At 39.7% G+C, this 26,055-nt stretch overlaps 1 protein-coding gene across 1 annotated transcript in view; it reads left to right on the plus strand.

The window, feature by feature from the left end:
- cntfr (ciliary neurotrophic factor receptor) overlaps window positions 1-26,055 on the plus strand; it is a 93,973-nt gene that overhangs the window by 52,976 nt on the left and 14,942 nt on the right. Inside the window, exons 3-5 of the mRNA XM_068753243.1 lie at window positions 18,353-18,470; window positions 19,941-20,107; window positions 24,184-24,347. Of these exons, the coding sequence (XP_068609344.1) occupies window positions 18,353-18,470; window positions 19,941-20,107; window positions 24,184-24,347 (449 nt within the window). The remainder of the gene's footprint in view (window positions 1-18,352; window positions 18,471-19,940; window positions 20,108-24,183; window positions 24,348-26,055) is intronic.

Consider the following 26,055-nt stretch of genomic DNA (forward strand, 5'->3'; position numbering starts at 1 on the left):
TACAGTTCTTTAAAAACATCTACATAAAAAAATACAAGGATGAGGAAGGTTTAGCACGACGAAGAGGATGCTTTCTCTCAGGATCGTACCAGAATCTAGAATTTGCTGTAACAGTAGACAAATGTCACTGACACCAGTGTCTCCAGACAGAATCTGCCATTCACTAAATCTCTAAGGGTTTATTTTACACACTGGGAAAGGAGAATGCTTTTTTTTCTTTCTGAAGATTCAGTGAAGTGTGACAAGCATTGTCAAATCCAGGTGCAGGTGCAGAAAAGGTGTCCACCTCGAATCTGCCTCCATTGACGTCCCCTGGGGTTAATACCAGTTGTCGAATGTTGAAATGAATACAGCAGTTAAAATGTTACAGAATCATCATATATGGTAGAAAACATGCTGCTCAATGAGGGGAGCAAAATGAAACCGAAGTAATTTCATTCATTATAATGAATTAATCTTTACCAGAGCAGTATGACATCCCAGATGTCTGTCATACCAAGCAAAACCTTTGATACAGCACTTCGATAAATATAAAGTTTTGTTTTTATCACATTACAACCTTTCATGAAAATCAAGCAGCCATTTGTTCTATTAAAATCATCTAAAGCCAGAAACGTATTGACTAAAATGAGGAACCAAAGCTTTTTCATTATTTTTTTTTAACAGATAGTCATCTGTTCTTTCAGCTCCGTCTCAAACACAGAGCAGTGATAGAAAACAGCCACGGTGTAATCTCTGTAATCTGTTAATCCCATTAATTATCTCACAGCCATTACGCTTCATAATCTCCCCAGAGACCTCCACTACACATTTCTGCACAATTATACACAAACAGGAGCCCAACTCTAATGCAAAATAAAATAAAATAAAATTGTCCAATAGGATTGGTGTTTGTTGTTTTGTTAAAACTGAAAATGCAGTTTCTACTATTTACTTACACTTCTCAGATGTTTTACTTCACTATATTCTTCTTTACTTAAACTAGCAGGATAACATCGGTCTGCTCATTAGTGCAGCTGTTCCGTGAATTATATCAGGTGTGCTAAAGTAAATTGGAAAATGCTCTGTAAACAACACAGAGACTTCAAGAGTGGGTAAAACAAAAAAACAACAAGAAGAAAAAGAAGAACAGTTTATCAAATGGTAAAAAAAACACCAACACAAACAATCCATTTTATTGTGCTGTGAAAAAGTATTGGATTCCTTTTATGTTTTGGGGTGCCTCATACTAAACTGTCAGACCTTCAAACAAAATTGAACATGAAACCAAAGCAACCTGAGAAAAAATAATATAAGTTTCAAAATGCAGATTTTTCTGTCCTTATTCAAAATCTAAAACACTGACATTAGCGCTATTTGTCCTCCTGATTGTATCAGCTCTAGCGGCAGCAACTGCCACTGAATGATGATCAGATCAGTTTCTGAGTTCTGACATCATTTTCTCTGCAAAATTGCTTTAGCACAGCCAGATCCCAGAGTGTGTTAGCGTGACGGGCTCTTTTCAGGTCTCGCCATAGCATCTCCTTCAGGTTCTGCTCTGAACATCGATTAGGCCACTCCTTCCTTTGGGCTCATTCAGAGATGGACTTCATTACCTTGACCCACTTGCACTTGAGCGTCAACTTTCAGATGATGACCTGACATTCATCTTTCTGGTTGAGAGAAACTTTCCCTCAATTATGGCAGGTCATCCCGGACTTGAATCAGCAAAGCATCCTCGCAACATTTCACTGCCACCTCCATGCCTGACCGGCGGTATGATGATCCTTTTTGTGGAATGCTGTTTGGAAGAGGCTTTGATTCATCAATCCATTGAATATCCCGCCCAAACCCTCACCATGTTGTGTTGTGTAAAAATTCAGATGAGCCTTATTAATGTTCTTCTGGTTAGATGCCGTATTTGTGTCCTTGGAATAATAGAACCAGGAACACTGATAAGGTTCATTATAGTTTAAAGGGGTTCTCCATACTTACTGTAGATCTCTGGATGGAGCTTGCAAAATGGTTTTAACCCTGTTACATTCTTCCTTATCTGAATGTAGATGGATAGAACATCACAGATTATGACCCGAAATAGCACATAAGCACGTGACCATGTAAATGTGCCCGATGCTGCAAAAAGCTGCTGATGCAGAGACCATTATTCATTCACCCAGACCACTTAGCCTTATTAGTCTACAACAAAAGATGAATATTTAAAACCATAAACAACACAGCCATAACTCAGGTCTGGCCCACTTAACGATATTGTAAACCAAATATATAATATTTCAGTTTAGAAACTAAAACAAACAGACAATCGGCTTGTCCTATTCAAGCGAGATCCACCATCATTCCATGTCGCGTCTTACATGTATCATTTGTCTTCAGTTTGAGTCCATGCATTGCTGCTTTGTTTTTTGATATTTTGTTTAGCTTTTCAAATTAATCAAATACCCCAAAGGGAACAACCGTCCATCCGCAGGGAGGGATTGAGGAGTGAGGGGATTGAAAAACGAGCATGAAAGAACAAAGCCAATGGAGAGGGAAGAGATGGAATCACAGCAGATGAAAGTGAGAATTTACAAAGCTCATCACAGACACGATGGAAAGGGACCAGCAATGCAATTAACAAAAGGAGAGGCAATGAGCAAGTTAGAAATAGCACATGGACCACCCATTTTGGGTGGGATAGAAAGGAATGTGGTTGGAAAAAAAAGTGAAAAGATTAGCAGAGAGACAGAGAAGAGATTTTTCACGATTGTCTTGGTAATCGGCTGAAACGCGATACAAACTTCACTCGTGACGGTCGAAATTTCTCTTTATACATGAGAAGTTGTGATTTTCAGTTGATTTAACTTGGTGTCGCAAAGCTGTTCATGCCCTGACGCATCGCTTTGCACTTGCAAATGTGCGTTAAAACTGTGCTAAATGATGGTTAGTATTAATTGAATGGATACATTTAACATGACTAATCTAATAACGAATGCTGTGATTGACAGAGTATTATTGCCATCCTTATTTCCTGCATAATTGCCCTTGTCTTTGTTGATTAAATTAGGATCCGTCACTACCCAATCCAGCAGCTGCGCCTGCGACTCTTTTGTTTTGTGTCACCCGAGCCTTTGTGGAGAGTTTTACGGACTGTAAATACTGTTGATTGGAAAATGAAGGGGATCTGCTTCGGATTATTCCGTTTGATTGTGGATTTCATGGACTTTGTTGGTTCTTAATTCCATCCCCACATGATGTACTCAGTGTGGGTGTGTTTGTGTTAACCTTGTCTGTGGTTACACACACACACATGCAGACAAAATGTTACCCCCCCCCCCATTCACTTGAATTTGACGGAGTCCTCAATAATTAGTTTGGCCAAGGCAGCAGCTCTGTTTAATGGAGTGAAATTATTTCACCGCATCAGCAGAGAGGTTTGCAAAAGTTCATCCAACCACTCAATAACTCAAGACCTCGACTTTGTGTGTGTTTACTCCTGCATGCAGACAACTGTGTGAATGCCATTTAGTTTTTTTTTTGTCGATGTGCCCCACAGTGCTCTTGTGCGACTCTGTGTGCATCTATTTTGAATGAGATAATGACTTATTGATCCAGCAACAAATTAATTTGTCACCACGGAGGTTTGCTTGATGGTTAGAGCGTGACGTGATTCTTCCCCTCCTTCACTTTCAGCTTAACTTTCTGCTGCTCCTCTGGGCTCCGGTTTCACTTTTAATACCCCTGAATGCCTTTTCTTTCTCTTCAGCAATCATCCGTCTCTGCCTTGATGTGGCTGCACTGAGATAGCTGAGGAAAGGCAATCCGTCTTGTGCGACTTTCGTGGTCGGGCGTTAAAGTTTCATGCAGCGATGGCTATTGTTTAAATCCCCACATCCTGCGTCTATCCTGGTCTTCTCATCTTTACCATATAACTGCTGTGGATGGCCACCATATCCTGAACCCATCATTCATGGTTGCTGCAGCTGCTCCAAATGATATCTCACTAGGGTGCGAAGAAAGGCCGAAGGATTTCAATCACTTTGGAAAATTAAAGCCAAATACCAATTTTTAGATTTGTTTAAATCATTTTGCTTCGTGGGCTTTCAGTGCACTGTATACTTTAGCGTTTTTACGAGTGATTATCACAACCTTTATGTTATCCTCAGTTTTAGTAACATAAGGTTATTTCTAAAACAGAAATGTTTTCATAGAAGGCTTTATATAAATACGTAGCTTTGACAACCTGATGACAAGATCCTCCACGTTTTGGTACGAAGTGTTGTTTTAGGTTTATTGCGATTGATGATAACCGCTCTTCTAAAAGTCACAGCACTTTACACTGGCGGTCTTATCGTTCCTTTTGCAAAAGTCAAGCAGTCTGGTATCAGATCCGACGCCATTCCATCTGTCAACTGGACCTTAAAATGTAGGGTCATTCAGGGGCACAATTAGTCAGTCTCCTTTTTTCTGTTCATTTTTAATTGTCTTTTATTTTAAGTTTAACTTTTCTAATTACAGAAAATGAAGACAAGCCACTTAGTTATTGTTGCTTATTACACAATTTGAACTATTAATCAGTGATAATTGTGGCGCTGCATTCTGATCTCAATTTCAGTCCGGCTGATGAGATCAAATCAGAACTTTCTATATTGTGAAATGTTGTCCTCCTAAACAGTGTGTGAAATCAGGAGTTGTGTTAGCTGCTGCGTGTGTGAAAACTTTGTCCCTCTCGGTTTGTGAAGGGGGTGCTGTTGTCTGATCATTCTAAAGGAGATTAATGAAAGGAGTACAAACAGCGGAGGAGGGCGCAGACGGGGGGATGAGAGAGAGGCGGCGAGGAAGTGTGTGTGTGTGTGTGTGTGTGTTGGTTTGTGAGTGCTCTGTGAAGTCCATTCATGCACTGCTGAATCCATGGAATTCTCTCTCTCTCTCTCGCTCTGTTATTTTTCCCAGTTTCTTTCACATTTTCTCTTTCTCTTACAGGCACTCTGTCTCTCTCTCCATCATCTGGCCATTCTCTCTCTCTCTGAGTCTATCTCTCTTTTATTGTATCTTTCCTTCTCTCTCTTTCAGCGCATTCCTCCTGTCTTGCATGTCACGGCCTTATGTCTGTGATGTCATTTAAGACAAAGAAGCCAAGCTTGTCTGGAATGTGAGACTGAGTGAGAAGACAACAGAGACAGAACCAGAGAAAGAGTTAGAAAAGGTTCAGGAGGGAAAGAAACTTGGATATATGATAGAACATTCCATTATGGGAAAATGCATGCAACAGAATGATATATATTAGATTGTTTATTATTTATGTATGTATATATCCTGACTTTAAAATAGCATGCAAGTTCTCATAGTTTGGTTTTATATACAAAATTGAACTACATTACGGGCAACAAAGTAACAAGTCTGTTTGCAGCTTTTCTTCAATTGTTTGATTTTTGAAAAACATAATTTTAACTAAATAGGTAAAATGAAAAAATATATTTAATTTTTTTAATATATTCTAATTGCAACTATTATCTTGATTTGAAAAGCAAAATTACATTCAAGTCAAGTTAAAATAAAAGGAAAAGACATATTATAAAGTTTTTTTTAAAAGTATGATAGTGTTAGCTAAACTAAACTGATACCATGTAACATTTATTTTGTATTCATCAGAAATAAACAACATTATATTCAACAGGTTTGATGTTAATTTGCTGTGTGCTGAAAACATTTTTATTCTTGTCATAAAGTAAATAATCCAAGTCTCTGTTCCGTTACCATGGGACTAGATAGTGATGTGTTCTCTGTGTTAGATCTCCTCTTAGGCATTATCTCACACTGACAATGACTCAACTGGTATGAATACATCATGTTCCCTAAGAGATGTCGCCAAGTAAGAAAAATGCATTCAAAGATCTAAAAAAAAAAACAATTAATAGTCAGTTTGTCTCGAGATTAGGTCAGTTTCCTCCCCACTTTCTTTATCTGCTGCTGTTGCCGGGGCAACACTTTTGGGCACTTTAGAACTATTTTGATGCTCTGGTGAATTGAGTGACAGTGGTCCTTCGTCTGCACTAGTATGCATGTTGCCACATACTGTTCTTCGTCGTCCTTTGGCACGAGCGAATGAACTGATATGGAATGCAGCAAAGTTCCCAAGGTTGTCAAGCAGCCAGTCAGCGAAGAAATGGATGGAATGAATAAAAAAAAAAAGCATCCCTGCATGTCACCTATCTTTATATTTTCACAAGGTTTTGACAAGGCAAGAAAGAATGAGGAAACGCCATGAAATGTAGCGAGGAGGAGAAACTAGCCAGAGGGAAGGAGGGTAGATGAAAAGTATGATGAAATGAAAAACAAGAGAGCAAAGAGGAGTGCAAGGACATTTTGTGATGGGACGGAGTGGACAGGTAGGGGAGCCAAGGAGAGAGGAGACAGCAACTGTAAATAAAAGTGAATCACATTCTTTCTGAGGCAGCCTCAATTTGTGTGTACCGGTAGAGGAGTATTTATATCTGACCACACACGCACGCACGTACACACACACCCTTGTGTGGAGCCTGACCTCTCTGCAGAGGCCTGTCCATCAGACAGACTCACTGATGGATGAAGCTGTCAGTGTCTGTGTGTGTCACTTACCAGACGTCCCAATGCCCCCTCTGTAAACGGCACACTCCTCCCTGTAGACCATACACACATGCACACACACACACACACACCCATACGCAGGCGCGACCTCACACGGAATCAAGCGCACAACCATGCCATTGCAGAGGGGAAGGAGCGGTGGGAATAGATGGTGAGGAAGTCAGTAAGATGCAGGTGATAGGCGTAAAGGATAGCGAGAGCAGAACAGTCAGTCTTGCTTTTCTGAAACGTTACCTTTGCAGATTGCAGTGGTTCTCCATCAGTTTGACGGAGGACGGCGAGGATTTTATTATCTTTCTCTTTCAGGTCGGATGCACCGCTGTGGGGTGGGGTAGCTTGGGGCATATGTGGGGAGGTGACTGACCTCTACCAAAAGACCAGAAAAGAGACTCCATGTACCTCCAAAGAGTTCTATTTACGCGTTGAGTCTGCACAGCTGCCGGCGAGTCACCAGCAGCTTTCCCCACATTCGTTTGTCAAACTGTCCTTAAAATTATCTTGCATTGTTCATGTGCGACAAAGCCAAATTCATCTGAGGGTCAGACAGTATCTCCTAGTCATATCTATGGAAACATTTAACCTGTCAGAGCTGCATAACGAAGCTAAAGCGTGGCAACAAATTATTTAAATAACTGTTATCTATGTCACCATTATTCCTTCCAATTTTCATATTGGAGCGTCTCTGTGGAGACTCTGCAAACTCATCCTCTTTATTCGTTCAGGTAGCTGGCATTGTGTGTGTGTGTGTGTGTGTAAATTCTGTTTACACACACATACTGTCAGGCACACACACTTCCACGCACACTGTCTTGGCTTTGCTACGGCTCCATTTTCCAATTTTCAGCTCAATTACATTCCGCGGTTACCTTCTCTAAACCTTTTCCCACCTCATCACACACACACACAGATGCACAAACATATTAGGTATTGTAGGTAAAGGTACTGCATCCCACTTAGCACAACAATGTGTGGCTTCCTCAACTTTCATTCAAAGTGGGAATGATTTGCCAACTTTAAAGAACATTTCGGGTGCTGTTTACTTTCGTAGACAAGAGCAGGTTGAAATTTGAGGTGGGGTTGTATGGAATTAAAGTTTTGCTACCACTTTAGTCCACTTCAGTTCATAAAAAAAACATAATGCATGATATTATCTCAACAAATATTCACTCCCATTATTCCTTGGTTTTCGATGCTTGACAGTGCACCAATAGCTCAACTTCATAGCACGATGAAAATATCCTTCGATTTTAGAGAAACAGCGTGATCAAAAGTCAAAAGTTCACTTTGTGTTATCAAACCACAAATGTAACAGGAGAAAAACCAAAAACCTGTCAAAATGACAAATAAAATGTTCTATTCTGTAAATCTAGAAATGTAAAATATATCTTGAGTTAAGAACTTTATCTTCATTAAAACAAAGCCAGAAGTGAAGCCAAATTTTCAAATGAAAGTCTGCTTCCAATCAAATTGTCATAATGGAGCAACAGCAGCTGCAACAAAAGTACATGGTTCTGTGAACCTAGTAAAATGTAGTATTATTATGTTCTATACACATTTAACAGAATTCAGTGTCCACTGCTATGGCTTCATTATACTCAAAGTCTTAGTCTTCCTTTTAAAAATGAATATTTGATACACACACACTCGCGCACACACACACACACACACCCTAATAGCATTGCAGACGAGTATACAAAGAGAACAAACAGCCATGTAATGTGGCGGTTCCCTCTCATTGACACAGGGCACTGGAATGCAATGGGGGAGGTATGGTGCGTGTGTGCGTGTGTGTGTGTGTGTGTGTGTGCGCGCACCATCCTGTCAGATTACTCTAATGATTAGCATTACTGAGAACTGACAGCGAGAGGAGTGAACAATGAGTGTCATTTATCCCCTTTTTCTCTCTCTTGCCCACTCACTTTCTATTTTAGCTTCGTTCCTTGCTTTTAATCTCTGACCCCTCCTTCACCTCCCCCCCCCAAATGTCCCTGCCCACCCCCCCTCCCAAATGGGTTTATACCCACATGGGGCAGAATTTGGTCGGCAAATTAGAATGGAGATTTAAAAAAAAAAAAAAGATTTTCCGCTGCTGGCAAATGTTGGAGATGACACACACGCTTGGAATCACACATGATTCAACAATCCAACACCATTAAAAACAGATTGGCTGATAAAATATAATGACAGGTTTCCATCTCACAGGGCCTCTAATATAATGTGGTGCCGAGCGCCAATAAAGCTGTTTATAATCAACAAATGACAGGTCCCGAGGGTTGAGGTTGCTGAAACCCGTGATTTGACCAGGCCGCAGGAATATAAGAGGCAGGGAGTAATTGAAATAGAAGGAGTTGGGATGTGAAGGGAAAAGGATGACTGATGAAGCAAAATCAAAAGAAACAGGTATGAAAGCCAACTAGAAAGGAGACTGTGAAAGAGGTCGTATTGGTTGTTGTCTCCCATTCTGCCAGCCATTCCACTCAAATGAATCAATTTTGAAAATCTATTTCAGGCAGATGCAAACAGGCATGGCGGTTACACTCTTACACCTAAGGCACAAGATGATTGTAAGACGAAAGACAAAAATAATATATTTTTTTGCTAAACAAGACTTTGAAAAGCAATCTAAACAACACAATCAGAGAAGGGAACATCAGTTTGATTTAACTGCATACCTGTGACACGGAGCCCTAAGTCAGATTCGATCTGAGACATCACAAGCCAAGAAGGAATAGCTGCCCTAGGAATTCAATAAAGTTGAATTCAACAAGTTGTAAATCCTTCAGCAAAGAAGATGAATAAGAAAAAAAAAAAAAAGGCTCATAAATTATGTTTTATGTTTGTGATTGTTTTCTCCTCTCTCATATCTTTCCTCACTTTGTCACAACACACAATCAACTTCAGGAGGTGGAATTGCTTGGTCTGTGATGATATAATCGGACAAACATACATCAGTCTTGTATTTTTGTTTTTTTTTTGCTTGCCCAGAGCTGTGGCATCACTTTTGTGCATTTAAAGGATTTCTGTTTGTCCTGCACATCTGCACCGAATGTTGCCCATAGGGAACGAGATCATTGTTTGTTACTTTATTTGAGCACGTACACTCCTACCTTCTTTACTGCTTCAGTTTAGTTGTCCTCCCTGATTGCTCGTCCCTTCAGGTTTGGGAAGTTTTGGACATTTTTTTCTCAAGGACATTAAGGGGATTGAATTTTATGATCAAGCTATCCTCTTCAAAATCTCAAAAGAAGGATGTGTTCCAGTGCGTTAGGTGGAATGCATCATTTCTTCTATATCCTGGAGTCTTTTTTGCTCTTTGTCGACAGGCAATAAATCGCATCTGTGACACGCAATGGCCAAGTCATTCTCTTACATGCAGACAATAATAACTTTTGGTGTATGTGAATACATGCAAATGTTACGGGTCCCAGATTGGTACCGCAGCAACAAAATACAAACCGCCTCAAGGTTTGCATAGCTGCAGTGATCACCGGTGCTTTCCGTTACTTCACTTTGTCATCCGTGTGTTCTCGTCATGTCTCTCCGATCAGGCAGTCAGTGCTTGAGTGCAGAGCCTCTTTGCCCTTTGCCTGCCTCTATATATATCTATCTGTCTTTCAGACAGTGCCGAACAAGCCTTTCTTCCATCAGAGTAATGTGACACCTTTCATACCTCCATAAAGAATGCATGGAGTACAAAGACAGCACAGCGCTCCTGCGCAAAGCAACTCGCTGAATTCACAATGATCGCCCCAAGCTGTACCGCCTAGACACTTTTGATTTTGCTCCGTCTCTCTGTCTGTCTGCTGAGCTTTGAAAGTGACAGCTACATTTTAAGGAGTCAGCTCTTTAGATTTCAACACTGGTGATCCGGGTCGTACCTGCCTATCTCTGAGCGATGGTAGACTGACACCTCCGATTGGTCAATCCCAGACTGCCACTTCTTTCAACGTTGTGGACAAGGCGGCTAAAAGGCAATTGCCATGGCGGGGACAGAGCCTCAAGCAATTATCGCCATGGGGACATGGAGTTTTACCACTTGGCGACTAGACTAGAGATGTGTTAGTTCAGCAACATTAACACAACTCGCATTGCAATTGCACACAGTGAGGTACTGGACACTACTTAGTAGCACCAAAAGGGTTTTCTGTGATGGAATTGCAATCTCCTGTTTCATTAGTGTGCTGACATTATGTTGACCACAATAACTTACCTCCTTCCTACTCCCTTCTTCCACAACTTTCTTCGGCCATCTGATTAGTGTGGTGTGCTTCACCCTTTGTCTCACCACAGACTTGGATAATGTGACTCAAGTTCTTGTTGAGGTTGTACAGAGGCAGACAAATGATGAAAGAGAGCCTTTATTTCTTCTTTCAAGTGCAATCACGGACCATATTGAAAGTGATGAGAATTTGACCTGAACCTGACACAAAGCGATTGACAAATTGGTCAGATGTGTGACAAGGGGAGAGCAGAGGTATAAAAATAATTGGACTTGCCTCCATCTCCCACTTGGAAAGTGAAAAATGATGACTATTGATAGCGTGGGTGCTGAGTGTCACCCAGCATTATTTATCGAGTGACAGGATGCTAGACCCAATCCTCTGTTAGCCAAAGTGTTTTGACCTGCTGCAGTGTTCCTGACAAAGACAATTAAGGCTGAAACAGGTCTTGTTCAGAGAGGGTGGGGTATCATTGGATTTCAAGAAAATTATTTCCCTTTGGCAATTATCAGAAAAAAGAATACAGGTAGAATTTCTCGGATGATTTAATTTTACTACATTTGTTTGTCCTTGCAAGAGCCAGAGCTTTATTGTGACATTAATGCAACAACTAAAAAGCAATTGAAACAAACTGTGGAGAAAAGTCCAAGAATGTGAAGCTACAGCTTGAAAAACCAAGAAGATTACTTTTAAATGTGCAAATCAGTCATGAGCGGCGTACTGCTCTGTCCTGACATTCTCCAGTGAAAGAAAAAGAAGTGAATATGGTCAGAATACAAAAGAAACCTTGCTTCAATGCGGTAAGGAAGTCTGAGGCAAGTTCAGAGGGAAATTGCATATAATCATAAATAGAAAGGAAGTAATTCAAAATATATCAAATTGATTTATTTGTTTGAAAGGTCAGATTTATTTGCAGTTAATTTTGATGCACTCTCCTCAGACATTAGGATGTGAAACAGCCATTTTTTGTGAATACTGACCAATGAAGATGGGGAGAATTTGATTTGTTATGTTGTTTAAAAAAGCACTGGGATTGACAAGAAAACAGAAAAGTAGAATAAGACCACTTGCCATTTTAGGGTAGATGGGACGTCCTTGAGCCTAATTGACTAATTGAGCCTTTCTGTTTCATAGTACATCTATATGTATATATATAGGAATATATATAGACGTAGGACTTAAAAATGTGATTTCCTTAAATGGTACTTTTCCATTTCCATTCCAATTTGTCTTCCTCCAGAGAAACATTGATAAACCTGCTCTGTTGTGTCTTAACCAGAGCCAGAGATGATAGATCCAGCTTTCATATAATCTTGGCTAGATTTCCACATGCCTTGGTAAATTATCTTTGGATAATCTACAGGTCCAAGACCTATAGATCTAAGACCTAATCTATAACAACCATATTATCTTCTTTAAATTAGCTCATCTCTAACTCCAAGATTCATTTTGAAGGTCTTTTTTTCTTTCATTTATAGAGCCTAGTGTGGACTGAGAGCCTGAGCTCTGTCCTTAAACCACCAGTAGGCTATGCTGGACTACTGACTAATTTGTTGCTGCTTACTATAAAGTTTTATTTGTGCTTGGTTTGTTTTATAAAAGCATTTTGTGCATACTACCTAACTTTGCTCTGCAAAAGGTGCTCTACTAAGACAAGACTTATATTCTAATTTGCTAATGTAACCCACTTGGTCATCTCATAACATCCCAAAGATTCACCATGAATCATTTTCCATGAAGAAGCAAGAGGCTGAGAGAAAGAAAAAAAGGATCTTGAGATGTGATTGCATTCATACCTGCAGTTGTTTGAGAACTTTGTTATTTCATGTGAAATATAAGCTGCTATTCCCAAGCTCTGAGAAAGATTTGTGATGTCAGGTGGCTAAGTGTGTACATAAGTGTCCAGGTATAATGGGTTTCTTCCTGTTTCTGCCCTTTAGAGCTGCAGAGTTCAGAGAAAACTGAAAGCTGAAATCAGCTGCTCTTTCTCCACAAGACTAGAAAACAGCATTCAGTATGATATAATGTATAATAAAACTGTTCTACCAGAGCAAGCCGGTGAACTTGGTAATTAATCTACCATTCTACTTAAACGTGTTTTTTCACAATGCTCACACCTCGGTTATTTTTCCCTTTTATTCCTCCTTTCACCTTTACCAAGGACTGATGATTCTATAAGGTATTCAGCTTCACTTGCATTCATTCTTCTTGCACACACGGCTGTTTCGAATTGGCCCAGAGACATTCCTGGGATGCCAAGGTGTTGCGGTTTTTTGCAGTGTGTGCATGTGCGTGTGCCTTTGACGTTCAGCCCCTCATGTTTAAGAGCAGCTCTATACCAGTAACTATGAGAGATAGAAAGAGAAACTGAATCAGGGGCTTAGAAAATTGTATTAAAAAATGAGAGGGAAAGAGCTTTTGTTGTGCATGCATGCTGTTCAATTCTTGTGTGTTCATCTCAGTGACTCTATAAACTAGACTGGAAGTTGAGCATAATCAAATAATATTGCAATAATTGGTACACACGCTCATAATGTACACAGCATGCAGAATGCACACACTTTTATAGCTTGTTACATCTGCATACAATTGCATATTCACTTTGCATTATGCTCAGTAATCTCATGCAGTCACATGTGCACTCATATGTGCATCCATGCATAAAAATATTACACCACAATTACATTACCGTTAGGAACAACAGCTGGTCCGGACAAAAAGGCACCACAGTGTCTCTGCCTCTCTGACTCTGTCCTACAGTTTTATTTACATTCCTCACTCTCCCATGACACATGACTAAGCGAATCTAAAATGAACAGAGCCCGGCATTGGCAGGCCGAATCCAGCGGTGTGGTATCCAAGGAGATCCAGTTCTTCCTAGTTGGATTTCTATTATGAAAGTTTTTTTTTACAAAACTAAAAAAACATGTCGCTGTAGATTTTTTTATGCATTTTTTTAAATCTGGCATTCATGTTTCCATTTATTTTATTTCTATAGCGCCAAATAATAACAGAAAGTTGTCTCAAAGCGCTTTACAGGTGTAGCAGGGAAAGACCTGCAGGGAAGGACAGAACCGAACTTTTCCGACAAGAGAAACCACTTTGCAGAGGCAAGGAAAAACTTCCCTTAAACAGGAAGAAACCTTGAACAGAACCTAAGACTCATAGTGGGGCGGCCATCTGTCTTCACCGGTTTGGGTTGAGAAATAGAGAGATAGAAAGAGAGTGATAGAGAGGGAGAGACAAAAGCAAAGAGAGAGTGATAGAGAGACAGAATGAACAGGAGCAGACAGAATCATAATGTATTTACATTGCATCCAATGATTCACAACATATAGGCTGCTGAGCAAACCACTGCCTAAAGAGCTGCTTTAAATAATAAATGCTAATGCTACCAATGAGGATATCCGTTTTGACAGTCACACATCCAGGTTCTGCAGCACCACGGATAGGACCTCCAGACTGAAACACAGAGGGACAAACAGAAGGAGAGAGAGCAAACAAATACGGGGAAGACAGAGGAAATAGTCAAATATATTTATAAAATGTGAATATAGATGGAGCGGGAGTTGCTAAGTATGTCATAGGAGTTTAGGCCTATGGCAGCATATTGATATGGACTTATTATATGCCTTGGTAAAAAGGAACGTTTTTGGTCTACTCTTGAACATAGAGATGGTGTCTGCCTCACGAACTGAATCAGGGAGCTGATTCCACAATAAATTAATTGTATTTAGCAATGGAATACTAATTGAGGGAAAGAGTTCCTTTAGTCGGGGCTTGGTCGAAGAGACAGGTGCATGGTTTAGCTGAAGCAATCTTTGTACCTAGTTCTTTATATGTATAAAAAGGTTAATGGAAAAATTGCTCCAAAAGGAAACAAATGCATTTATCCCTGTTTTCATAGCGAGAGAATGCACTACAAACACACAGCAGCACAGAAAAAACAACGCCTGCTCACACACACATGGGAATGCATATGGAAAACACGCACACGCATACACACAAAGCAACAGGGAGGCAAACGACACAACTGAATAGTAAGGATTTTAGATATTTCTCTGTTTTTACTTGTTGTCTTCATATTTTTTTAAATGATTTCTTATCACATATAGAGATTCACTCAAAACACGAGCAGACATTTCTTCAATCGAAGAATTTTGAGCCACAGTCCTGTGACCCATTATCATTTTAGGGTTAATTTTACCAACGGCCTTCACACATGCACGGCCAGGTCTATGTTTGACAGCACCAACAAACAGCTTTAGCAATGCAAACTAGATGATGAAAGTGCACTAATTTAAATGTATTCATGAGCAGCGTCCTGTCTGCCACCGGCTCAGGTGACATCGCATTGTCACAACTTACACGATGGCACTTCAATTTGAATTACGGCCTTCACGTTTTTCTGTCAACTTTGTTCTCTGTTGTTTTTTTTCCCCGCCAGGTGTATAATCTCGTGTTCTGTCTTCTCCTTCATGTTCCAACCGCTCCTCTCAGTTGATGCAAGGGAAGCTTTTGATGTTTTACTGTTATTGAAGCAACTGGTCATCTTTTTCCACACATGAACGGGTTGCATTTCTGAATGTTTTACAAGGACACACAGGTAACATTTGATGCGGTCTCATCTGTATTTCCCATAGCCCCCGTTACTCTCATCAAATATTTGCTAATCCTTTCTTTATCGTTCATGACTCTGATCCTATCTTCTATAGATGCATCTCATCTTTTCTATCCCGTCTTTATGACCATTCTTCTCTCTTGTGCTATTTTAACACTGACCCTGTTTCTCTCCTCTAGCATTTCTCAGATTGTCATTCGTTCCAAAATCCCTGACAAAAAAATTCAGTTTACCGTGTTGTTGTTTTGTGTGTCTGTGTGTGTGTGTGTGTGTGTGGGGGGGGGGGGGGGGGGGGGGGCGTTCATTCGGGTTCAAGCCACCGTTTGAAAACTGTGCAGAAAAGGAAGTCCCATCTACCCTAAAGCAAATAAAGGAAGAAAACAAATCCACATGCAGCTTTAATGGTTATGTTTAAAGCTGAAAAATACTCAAATGGGATTTAATGATGAGTGTTACTCCGTTTGATTTGTCCTTGCTTACTTCTGCTGAACTTGGCTTTTTAACTGTGATGAGCAGCTGGCATTTATGTGTCGACATCTGTCCCCATTAACACACAGAGCCTCGTGCCATGGAGTCATTTGCTATTGATGCTTTGTATCAGGGTCTCGCCCCATAACAGACCAAACAGCAGTCTCATTGGAAGCGCTCTGCCGTAGGAACGGCCCATTTAAAGGGTATTGGTGATGGTTTGCGTGACACTACAGGTGGTCCTCACTTAATGACGTAACTCAGCATTACGACGGGCTTTTGGAAACGTAAAAGTATGTGTTTAGCAATGTAATATAAGTGGCCTATATGTATGCAAATATAAAATATTTTTCTTTCAAACCAAGACCTTTTCCACTGAAATTATTAAAGTTCATAATTATGTAAAAAATAAATAAATAATTGAAACTAATTCTAAACGACCTGCAGGAATACTGATTGAGCGAGTGTGTGTCCTGATGATTGTGTATATGTGTGTGTGTGTGGGGGGGTATGTTTGTAGTCACCATTGTGCTCTAACAGCTTTAACTGAGGCAGATGAGGAGCCAATTGATTGATAAGACCCCAATTAGTCTCTGTGATTAATTGAGTGTGATTGGGTGTAGTCCCTGGCACCTCATTGTTGACGTTATTGACAGACTCATTTGTTGCCATGGTGACTGCTTAAACACAGTTGATTATGTATAACAATGAAATGACCCCATAGCAGCCAATCAGGTCTGTGTTTTGCCTGTGGACATATAGTGTGTGTCCATTATGCATATAGAATAAAAGAAGTATCCACATTTTTGCATCTGGGAGGCTGAAAAAAAAGGAACCACTCTATGACTAAAATAAACACGAAAAACGAGTTCAGAAATAAATCAAATTATAAAGTATTTTATTTGAAACTAGCTGTGAGCTGGCATAAGTAATTATTATTAGGGAATAAGCAAGAACCAAATTTGATATAGTGGATAAAGCAGATGCTCCACTGCAGGCATTGTTTTTTTTTTTTTGTTCTTTTTCAGGGGCCAAAGAAAACAAACAAATTACCGAGTCACAGTGATACTTAAATAAGATGCACCTATAAATTATCCATCTGTTATCAGTAACATTAACCATTCTGAGGAAGCATCTTTCCTTTCCATTTAGGTTAGGTTTACCTTTGTCCATCGATCCTTATGTATGTAATAGGTTTGATGGCTTGTCTGCTTCTCCTCAAAAACCAATCTGTTAATCAATGTGCATCTAATAATTAATTTTAACATCAAATTTTATGTACTTTAGACTTTTATTTGAGTTCAGTTTTCCAGTTGTTGTTATACCACACCATCATCTTTGCCTTAATTATATCTCAATCTAGATTAACACTGGCCTCAGATGAACAGACAAATTTAAACAATATTCGTATAGCCGTATATTACCTTACACAAGTATCACAAATCAGTCTGCATTGCCTCTCAAGTTAAACTTGAGCAAATTAAAGGAAATAGCTTGAAAGGATGGACTATGACATTTTTCTGTACAAAAAATCATCTTAATCTTATTGTTCTATGTTGCCTTTTTCCACGGACACTACTTGGAAGCCCCGCTCAAGAAAAACACTGGGTGGTGGCATTTTTCTTCCCCCAGGATATAGAATTCCCATGCATTTTTTTCCCATGTCCGAATGGTTTAGTAGCTCTGTAGGACAGGATGACCCATCCCACCCTTGCAAAGCTGAGTCTAAATAAAACATGTAATTAATTGGATGTTGTTATCAACTAATCCATCATACCATGAGCAGATTTTTCTAAGTGGCTCATCACCAGATATGTAAAATTGTCTTGCTGCCAACACATTACTAATTTGTAGAAAACTGCAAAAAAAAAAAAAAAAGAACTACATAATGAAGACAGAGGACATTCCAAAATATTACTCATAGCAGAGATAACAAGGGTAGAGATGAAACGCTGTAAGGGTGGAGCTGACGTCACGTCACTTTTATTGGACAGCTTCTTTTCTTTCTCTGAATAATGAATCAATGAATCTGAACTGACATTTTATAATTTTAGAAATTGCTCAGTGAGAGGGATTTAGAGAAACTGGAAAACCCACAAGAGTTGGTTCAGTCTGCATTTCCATAAGGCATTTTAATTACTCACCTCTGAATTCAATGTTGATTTATTTGTTATAAAAAACAAGAAAATATGCAGACAACTAAACATATTAAAAACACTTCGCCAGAGACAACGTATTATAAAATGAGACGTGTTGGGATTTTTAATGAAATACTTGATTGAGAATTAATTAGTAATATGGAAATGTATAATTAAACACAGCTGCATACAATTAATGTAATATTTTAATATGCTCTTTTTCTCTGTTTTCTCATTTAAGTTCTTAATATCTTTTCCATGTTTGCCGATTGTCTTAACATGCATCTTGTGTTTCCTTTATGCAGTTCCCCCTAGAGAGCCGACGGTCACCTGTAGATCCAACACGTACCCGAAAGGCTTTTACTGCAGCTGGCATCAACTGCACCCCACGTACATCCCCACTACATTTGAAGTGGATGTACAGTAAGTTAAACCATTTTATATTATTAGTTATAATTTATTATTATAGGATCAATGGAAATGTAAGTAAAGTTTGTCTTGTGCAAAATTATTCTCACCAGTCAATGATGAGTTCTATGCTGTCGAATAATTAAAGACATTAGAATTATCATTCATTTATCTTCCTGACTGCTTTGTCCGTTACCGCGTCATGCTGGAGTCTATCCCAGCAGTCAATGGGAGAGAGGCGGGGTACACCCTGGACAAGTCACCACTTCATCACAGGGCCACACACACACACACACACGCTCTATGGACCTCACCTATGTACAATTTAGCATAACCAATTCGCCCAATTTGCGTGTTTTTGGTGGCGGGAGGAAGCTGGAGAACCCACGCAGACACTGGGAGAACATGCAATCTCTTCACATTAAGGCTGCAAGTCGGATTCTAACCTGTGACCTTCTTGCTCTGAGGCAACAGCGCTCACCACTGCGCCAACGTTCACAGATTCAGTTGCTGAAGCACGACTGCATCATCTCCTCCCTCACAACAAAGAGTTCCAATGAGCCCATTCATCAGTGGAAAATAGCATCAGAAAAAAATGTGACAGCTTTCTTCTGAGGAATCCATTTTGTTCGGTGTTAATAACAATATTTGTGCTTCCAGCAAAACATTTCAGTGAAATTGTGTTTATTCCAGTTTGCAGCACAATGAAAAATCATGCCTGTGCCCATGAGGACAGATCCGGCAGTGCTTAGCACGGAAATGTCACATTAAAAAAACACAAGTTTGAGAAAAGGCCTTATAACAAACATAACTTCATTTTCAATGGCTGAATGATACCTGTCCTCACGACAGGTAAACCTTAAATACTTTAAATGTGTGCATGTGTTTTTCTGGGGCGCTAGCTCTCTTTGAAATTACAAGATCACAGAACCCCACTGATCACAACACAGCAGGTTGCCACTGCTTTCATTAATGTTGTAACACCTAAATTATTCTGTTTGAAAAATAATGAGTGGTGAGACGGAGTAAAAAGGTCTAGATCCAAAGAAAATAGAGCAATAGGTTCTGCTGTGAGAATTCTAAGTGTAATTGTCCTTGGTATAGCTCGATCTGTAGCTGCTGATGTCACACTTGTTTTGACCCCAATTAGAACAGTGTGAGATTTAAATGTTCCATTAGGTTTCCAACAAATGTGAATTCATGTTAAGAGTGAAATAAGATGGTAAGACTGAAGCCTGGCTTTCCTCCGAACTCTCGCTGATTAGATCTGTGGAGCAGGAGGCATAATCAGCAGTTTTCATTATGGGACTAAAATGATGTACCAGTGCTGATATAAAACACACAGATGGTTAAAAAAAAGGCAGAAAATATTCAACCAGCTTCCTTTTTTTGATACCAATGATTCTATGCCAATGTGTCAGGCAGAAAACTCGTAGGCGTTCAGTAAGTAAAGTAAGTAAAACTCTCATTTCTCGTTGTCTCCAGACATAACCAGCGCTCACTGGAGGTGCAGAAAGATCCGGACCACAAGAATCGCTGCCGCGTACGTTTTCCTGAGGTCTTCTCCAGCTTCCCCTACAAAGTTAATGTGACAGCAGTGAATTCCCTGGGGAAAGCCTCCACTACCATTTCTTTTGAAGAGGCCACTATAGGTGAGATGATGTCATGTCTTTCTCTGTATCTGTTGGCACTGGTTTAATCTGTTGTATCTGTGATTTGGATGTCGGGTGAGATCATGGACTTATTGCTGCTGCTGTATTGTAATTCACTTATTCAGATCATGGAACGTTAACACATTTTACTCGTCTTCATTTGCAAACCTTTGGGGACAAATCTAAGATTGTTTAGCAAACATTTGATCGAGAAGAAACTGAATAAAACTCTCATGTTAAGACATTTGTTTGGGCAAAATGTGACCAGTTTCATTCACGATTGGTGAGATGTGCTGTACATATATATATCTTTGCCACAAGGGACACAAAGGAAAGTGAAATTTTGGAGGTTAAATAAATGTTATCTAAATCAAAGAGAGTGGAGTTTTCTCTAAACCCCATTTACAAGAAACACACCGACTACGCAGCCTTGTAATTAACAAAGGTGCTGGATAAGGAACACGCCACCACTTAACCTTTACTGGAGCCGACAGTATTTAATTAAGGCTTTGATGGGATATGAAAGTCACAATCAATGCACTGGTTTCCACTGAAAGTGCCTGAGAACCCAAAATACCAGCAGCCAGTTAAGCACATTTAGATTTAGATAAATAAATAAAATTGTTTTGAATTCAATGAATAAAATGAATAAAATTCCTTCAAAGAGAGTTTCTTCATTGGTTGTTACTTTAAATTACACTCTTCAGTCTTCATCGTCATGTGGAAAGTAGTCTAAAAAAATGCAGTTTGGGTTTTGAGGTTTTTGTTCACTTACATCACAGCAAGACTCCGGAGAGACTCGTAGTGGAAAGCAGTGAAGAGGAGCAATTCATTTTAAAGGAATGAGGAGTGCGACGATAGATAAGGAAAGTGCTGCTAGCAGTTCTCAGCTCTGTTGTATTGCTTGGAGAGCGATATGGGTGTGCATGACACACACGCACACACACACACACGCACAAATAGGGCTATGATCGACGGGAGGGAGTGTGTCCGTTGGCTGAGCCGTACGTGTGCGTGTGTGTGTGTGTGTGTGTGTGTGTGTGTGTGTGTGTGTGTGTGTGTGTACACACACAAGTAACTAAATGAGGCAGTGACATGCTCCGCCAAGTCCTGGACACAAGACTCATGAAAATGCTAATGCTAGCCGGATTAGCGCCTTGGCTCAGGAAATATCCCTCAACTTGGTGATAGCAAAACACCCCACTGTTTCTTTCTTCCACTCCTCTTTCTTTTTCAGTCCTGCATGCCCTTCTTATGACTTTGCACTACTTTTTCTCGCTCATGTTTTCGTCCTCCTTTCTCTTTCCTTGCTATTTATTTGGCATCAGAGCTCTTTAGTCTTGTCAGTTGTCATAAAAATGTTGTTTCTGTCATAATGTCTTCTGATTTTTTCATGTAGCTTTTTCTTAGATTTTACATACTGTGATTGGTCTTCATCTTCCATGTGATCGCTTTTTTTTTTCTTTTGCTTAAAGCTGATAACTGATAAAGATAGTAACTACACTTTTTCATTGATGCTGAACAAAAAAACAAAAAGCTTTTTGTAAGCGCATCTTAGAATGCCAACAAAAATATCTGTTTTTAAATCCTTGTTTTCAGCTTCATCAAAATGAGTGTATAAGTGGTTCCTCCGTTTTCTGTTCTGTTTTCCTTGTGTTTCGTGTCGTTGGCCTTCTTTCACCCCTCCTCATTCCCTCATTGTTAGAAGTCTCTCTCGTGCCGTTCTGTGTTGTAAGTTGCATTTATTACCAGGGACAACGAGGCACATCGTAAATAAATAAAACAATTTCATGCTTCTTGATGCGCTTCTGAATCCTGAGTGGGAGTAAGACGCTTCTCAACTGTCCTTGTTCATCCGACCAAAACTGGGACGAAATTAGAGGAGAGGAGGTTGTGTGTGAGTGTGTGTGTGTGCGTGTGTGTGTGTGTATGCGTGCATACTCTGGGTACGGTTACAAAAAGAGCCCTGCAGGAAACTCCAAACTCATCAAATGATATCTTAGAGCTGTCTTGTGTCAGGATGATCAAACGATAACCGATCTTGTCCAAGTGTTCAGGGATTCCACAGTTAAATCATATTGCTCCTTCATGTCAACGCTGAGATTAGCACACCTGAACACCTGCTATCATTCACACTGTCAATGCAATTACAATTAATTACTGTTATCTAATATGCTGCAGTGAAAATAGCTGCAGTAGCTTTTCAACTATGACACTTATCCTTTTACTACATTCAAATGAAAGCAGCTTTCATTTCAATTTGAGTTTGAATGCGTAGCTAGTAAATAAAAAAACTAAGAAAATCACTCAGTAAATGCGAAAAGCCAGCCAGTTCAAGATGCTTAATCCTGCATCCCTGATATTATGTACAGTAGTGGGTGTAATATTCAGGACTATTTATTTAGAATCAATAAATAAATGTTGCCAATGCCAACAGACTTAGAGGTTGTAATTGGGTACACAAAAGCACAACCAGATCTGAGATGGCAGAGAGCTGGTGGCAGATTTACGATCCGATGCGCCGCAAAATTTAATAGGAAGAAATTCTCTCTGTTGAATAAAGTCAACTAGATTTGTATGAAAATCATGAAGATGTTTTGCCTCTCATCTAAGAGGCTTCTTCCACTTTCTAATTTTTCAGTCCTTAGCGAGAAGTTGAATTTAGGGCAGAGAGAAGCTACAGATGTGTTTTATATCTTCCCGTTTTAGATGCAATGACGACTAGGCGATGAATAGTAATCACTTCAATCAGATGTTCTGCGATTGTTCTCACCCGTACAGTTGTACATTGGGTTATATATGCAGACATATAACTTTTTTGCCATCCTCTATAATCTATGACATGGCATCACACCTGGGCACAGATAATGCAGTGCCGTTATGGCTGTAACAAGAAGAAAAAAAAGGGGAACACGCTGTGGATTAAAATTTGAACGAGCAAAGCCAAGTGAGGCATGATGGACGTTTTAAGGCTAAAAACGGGCTGGCATAACAAGGGGATGTGAAGATTCTGCCTGTGACATGGACTTTTCCTTGTATTCAGAGCACCTCATTACACCCCCCTATTTCTTACCATGTAATTTATTCATCAGTAGTTCTATCTTCACAAAGATTGTCTGATGTCCACAGTCTTTGCTTTTGGGTTCCCTCTGTCTGTGTACATTTTCTTTCACGCTGCCTTTCATGATTCACTTGAATAGGATTACAATTAATTTAACTTCACTCTGTCGACTGAGAAACCGGTCTGTCTTTTATGGCCTCCATCCGTCTTTCGTATCTGTGTCATTCATTATGCGGATGTCGTAGTTGCAAGACAGAGTTTGTCTGTATTTGCCTGTGAGCTGTCTACTTGTGCGTGGTTCCATGTGGTCATTATGTCCACCAGCGTTGCCCTCGTCTTCTCATTACCTATAGTCCTTGTGTACTGTCTCACGCGGATCTGACTGGGAAGGTTGCAAGCGAGAGTGTGCCCTGGTTTGAGGGATCCAACAAAGACTTGATCATTCTTTATCTTCTTAAAAGCATTTCAATGAATTCACCGTATTTTTTCTGGTGTCTCATTGGCCTTTTTGGGAAGTCTGTCTGGTTACTTTGCAGCACATTTATCAAAGTATTTACCTTGTGTCTTTGTTGTCACCATATTATTTCACTAATGTATTTAAAAAGTTACGCTCACCCACCTTGGTTCCATTAGAAAAATGTTTTATTGATTCTGGCCCGACGTAACGCTCAGATTCAGAGCATTTGAGGATTGGATTAGCTGATTTATGAGTCAAGCTTCAAAAACTCTACACCTCTGACCCTCAAGCCATTTTATCTTCTCTCCTATTCAGAGCTTGATGCTCCCAGTTTATGATGTTGTTTTTCTGTCAGATATTTGAATTGTTATGCCTGAAGGTGCATTTACTGTATCCCAATAAAAAATTCTTAATTATGGTTCATGCGGTGCGTAACGTTGGTACGGTGGAATGTTTTATTGAACTTTGAGCTCAAATGCATTGCACGTCATTGGGCTGCAGCTCAAAATGCTACAGAAGACTGACATTACAATGTTTTTTTTTTTATCCAACCTGTAGTCAAACCAGACCCCCCAGAGCGAGTGACAGCGACCCCGATTCGTTTCAACGTCCGGAAGCTGGAGGTAACCTGGCAGAGCCCTGCCACATGGCCCGACATTGACAGCTTCCCTCTGAAATACTTCCTGCGATACCGGCCACTCATCCGAGAGCAGTGGCAGCATGTGAGTAGTGCTGCTGTGTGTGTGTGTGTGTCTGTGTGTAACAGAGACAGGCATCACCTTTCCCCGTGACTTTTAAGCGTGATTATCAACCCTTTCTCCTGATAATGTTGCTTGTATATCATTTTGTTTTAATATTACAGATTGTTTTTTCACATATTGCTCTGATCGCTATGATTTGCAAGCAGTCAAGATGCCATCAGAATCCAGATTGAGAAAAAAAAAAGTTTTATCTAGTGGCGCAATAAAAGAGTATGCATGAGTTTTGCTGAGTAAGTCAAACTTATACATATCCCTTAGCATATTTTTAAGATTGACAAAAAACTGTCTTTGTTCAGTGATGCCCATGAGAACTGTTATAGTTGAGACAAATGGTCCAGCCTGTAGCCGTTTGAGTTTGAGCCCTGGTCAGACGGAAGTAATTGCTCAGCGTCTTTGGTGTATGTTACTGTATCTGACTCTGCCTTGTGAGTTTGGGCCCCTATGGGCTTCATATAGTAGAAGCACATGTGTCCACGACGGAATTCCTGGAATGAAATCGCCCTCTTACAAGGTCTAACTTTGCATTATTATCCTGAATGTAAATGGTCTGCAAAGAAAGAGCTTAGAGTCACATTGAAACACACACAAACACACACACATACAGTATGATTTATAGACTAATATAAATTTTCATTAAGTCAATCTTTATTTAACTCGTACATATGTCGATAAGTGTCTTTTACTTGTTTCATAAATACTTCCATCATTACTTTGGGTTTATTTTATGGTCAAAGCATTTTGCTTTTCTGGTTTGAAACATTTTTGAGACGTTTACCTGCAGAGCTCGTTGTGTTATTTATTAATTTTCTTATAGTATATTAGTATATCACATTATGTTCACGCACTATAGTGTGAATATTTACTGTGTCTTTCAAACTTTAACGTTTAGCTTCACCCATTTACCCTTCACAAAAATTATGCTGTTTGGACAAACCCACAGTCATATAATCACATTAGAAGAGAGACATACTGGAACAATCTACATGCAACAGATGGAATGAAGGACCTTGGAATAGCACCTTTGTGCTATCAATGGATGATTGAACCTGACACACACTCTCATTTTCCGTTCTCGCCTCACCTCAAATCAATCAATATGCGAACTAGTCCGTGACACTAAAGGTGGCAAAGCCTTAAGTCAATATTTGGATTGGGTAAAAACACATGATTTAAAAACTGCATAACTCCAGTTGATGACAGCTGAACATTTCAAGGTTTTCCTTTTTTTTTCTTCAATGTTCTTTGATGAACCTGATGTAGTTCTAGTTTTGGTACAAGTAAGTGTGGTTTCCAGGCGGATATTTGAAACTGTCACCACAAGAAACCGTTTATTCTTACACTTTTATCAAGTGACACAGTTTTTGATTGATGTATGTGTATGATTGATGGAATTCAATTCGGCAAACTTTTCTGTCCACCTGGACCTTCAAATGTACTTTAATTATGAACGTATTAGCCAGTCTGCCTTGCTTGAATACCTGCGAACAACCATAGGCTGCATAGTTTAAAGTGCATTCTATAGTGTGGCTCACTCACAGCACAGTTTATTGACTGACGATAGCAGTTTACAGCTGGAAAGTCATCGAGTGCAGATAAATGAAGTTTCAAAACGGATCCTTATTGACCCCTAATATTCTGTATGCTACACTAATTTTAGCCTCAGAAGCTG

Source organism: Brachionichthys hirsutus, chromosome 19 (assembly GCF_040956055.1).
Source record: "Brachionichthys hirsutus isolate HB-005 chromosome 19, CSIRO-AGI_Bhir_v1, whole genome shotgun sequence".
NCBI lineage: Eukaryota > Metazoa > Chordata > Actinopteri > Lophiiformes > Brachionichthyidae > Brachionichthys > Brachionichthys hirsutus.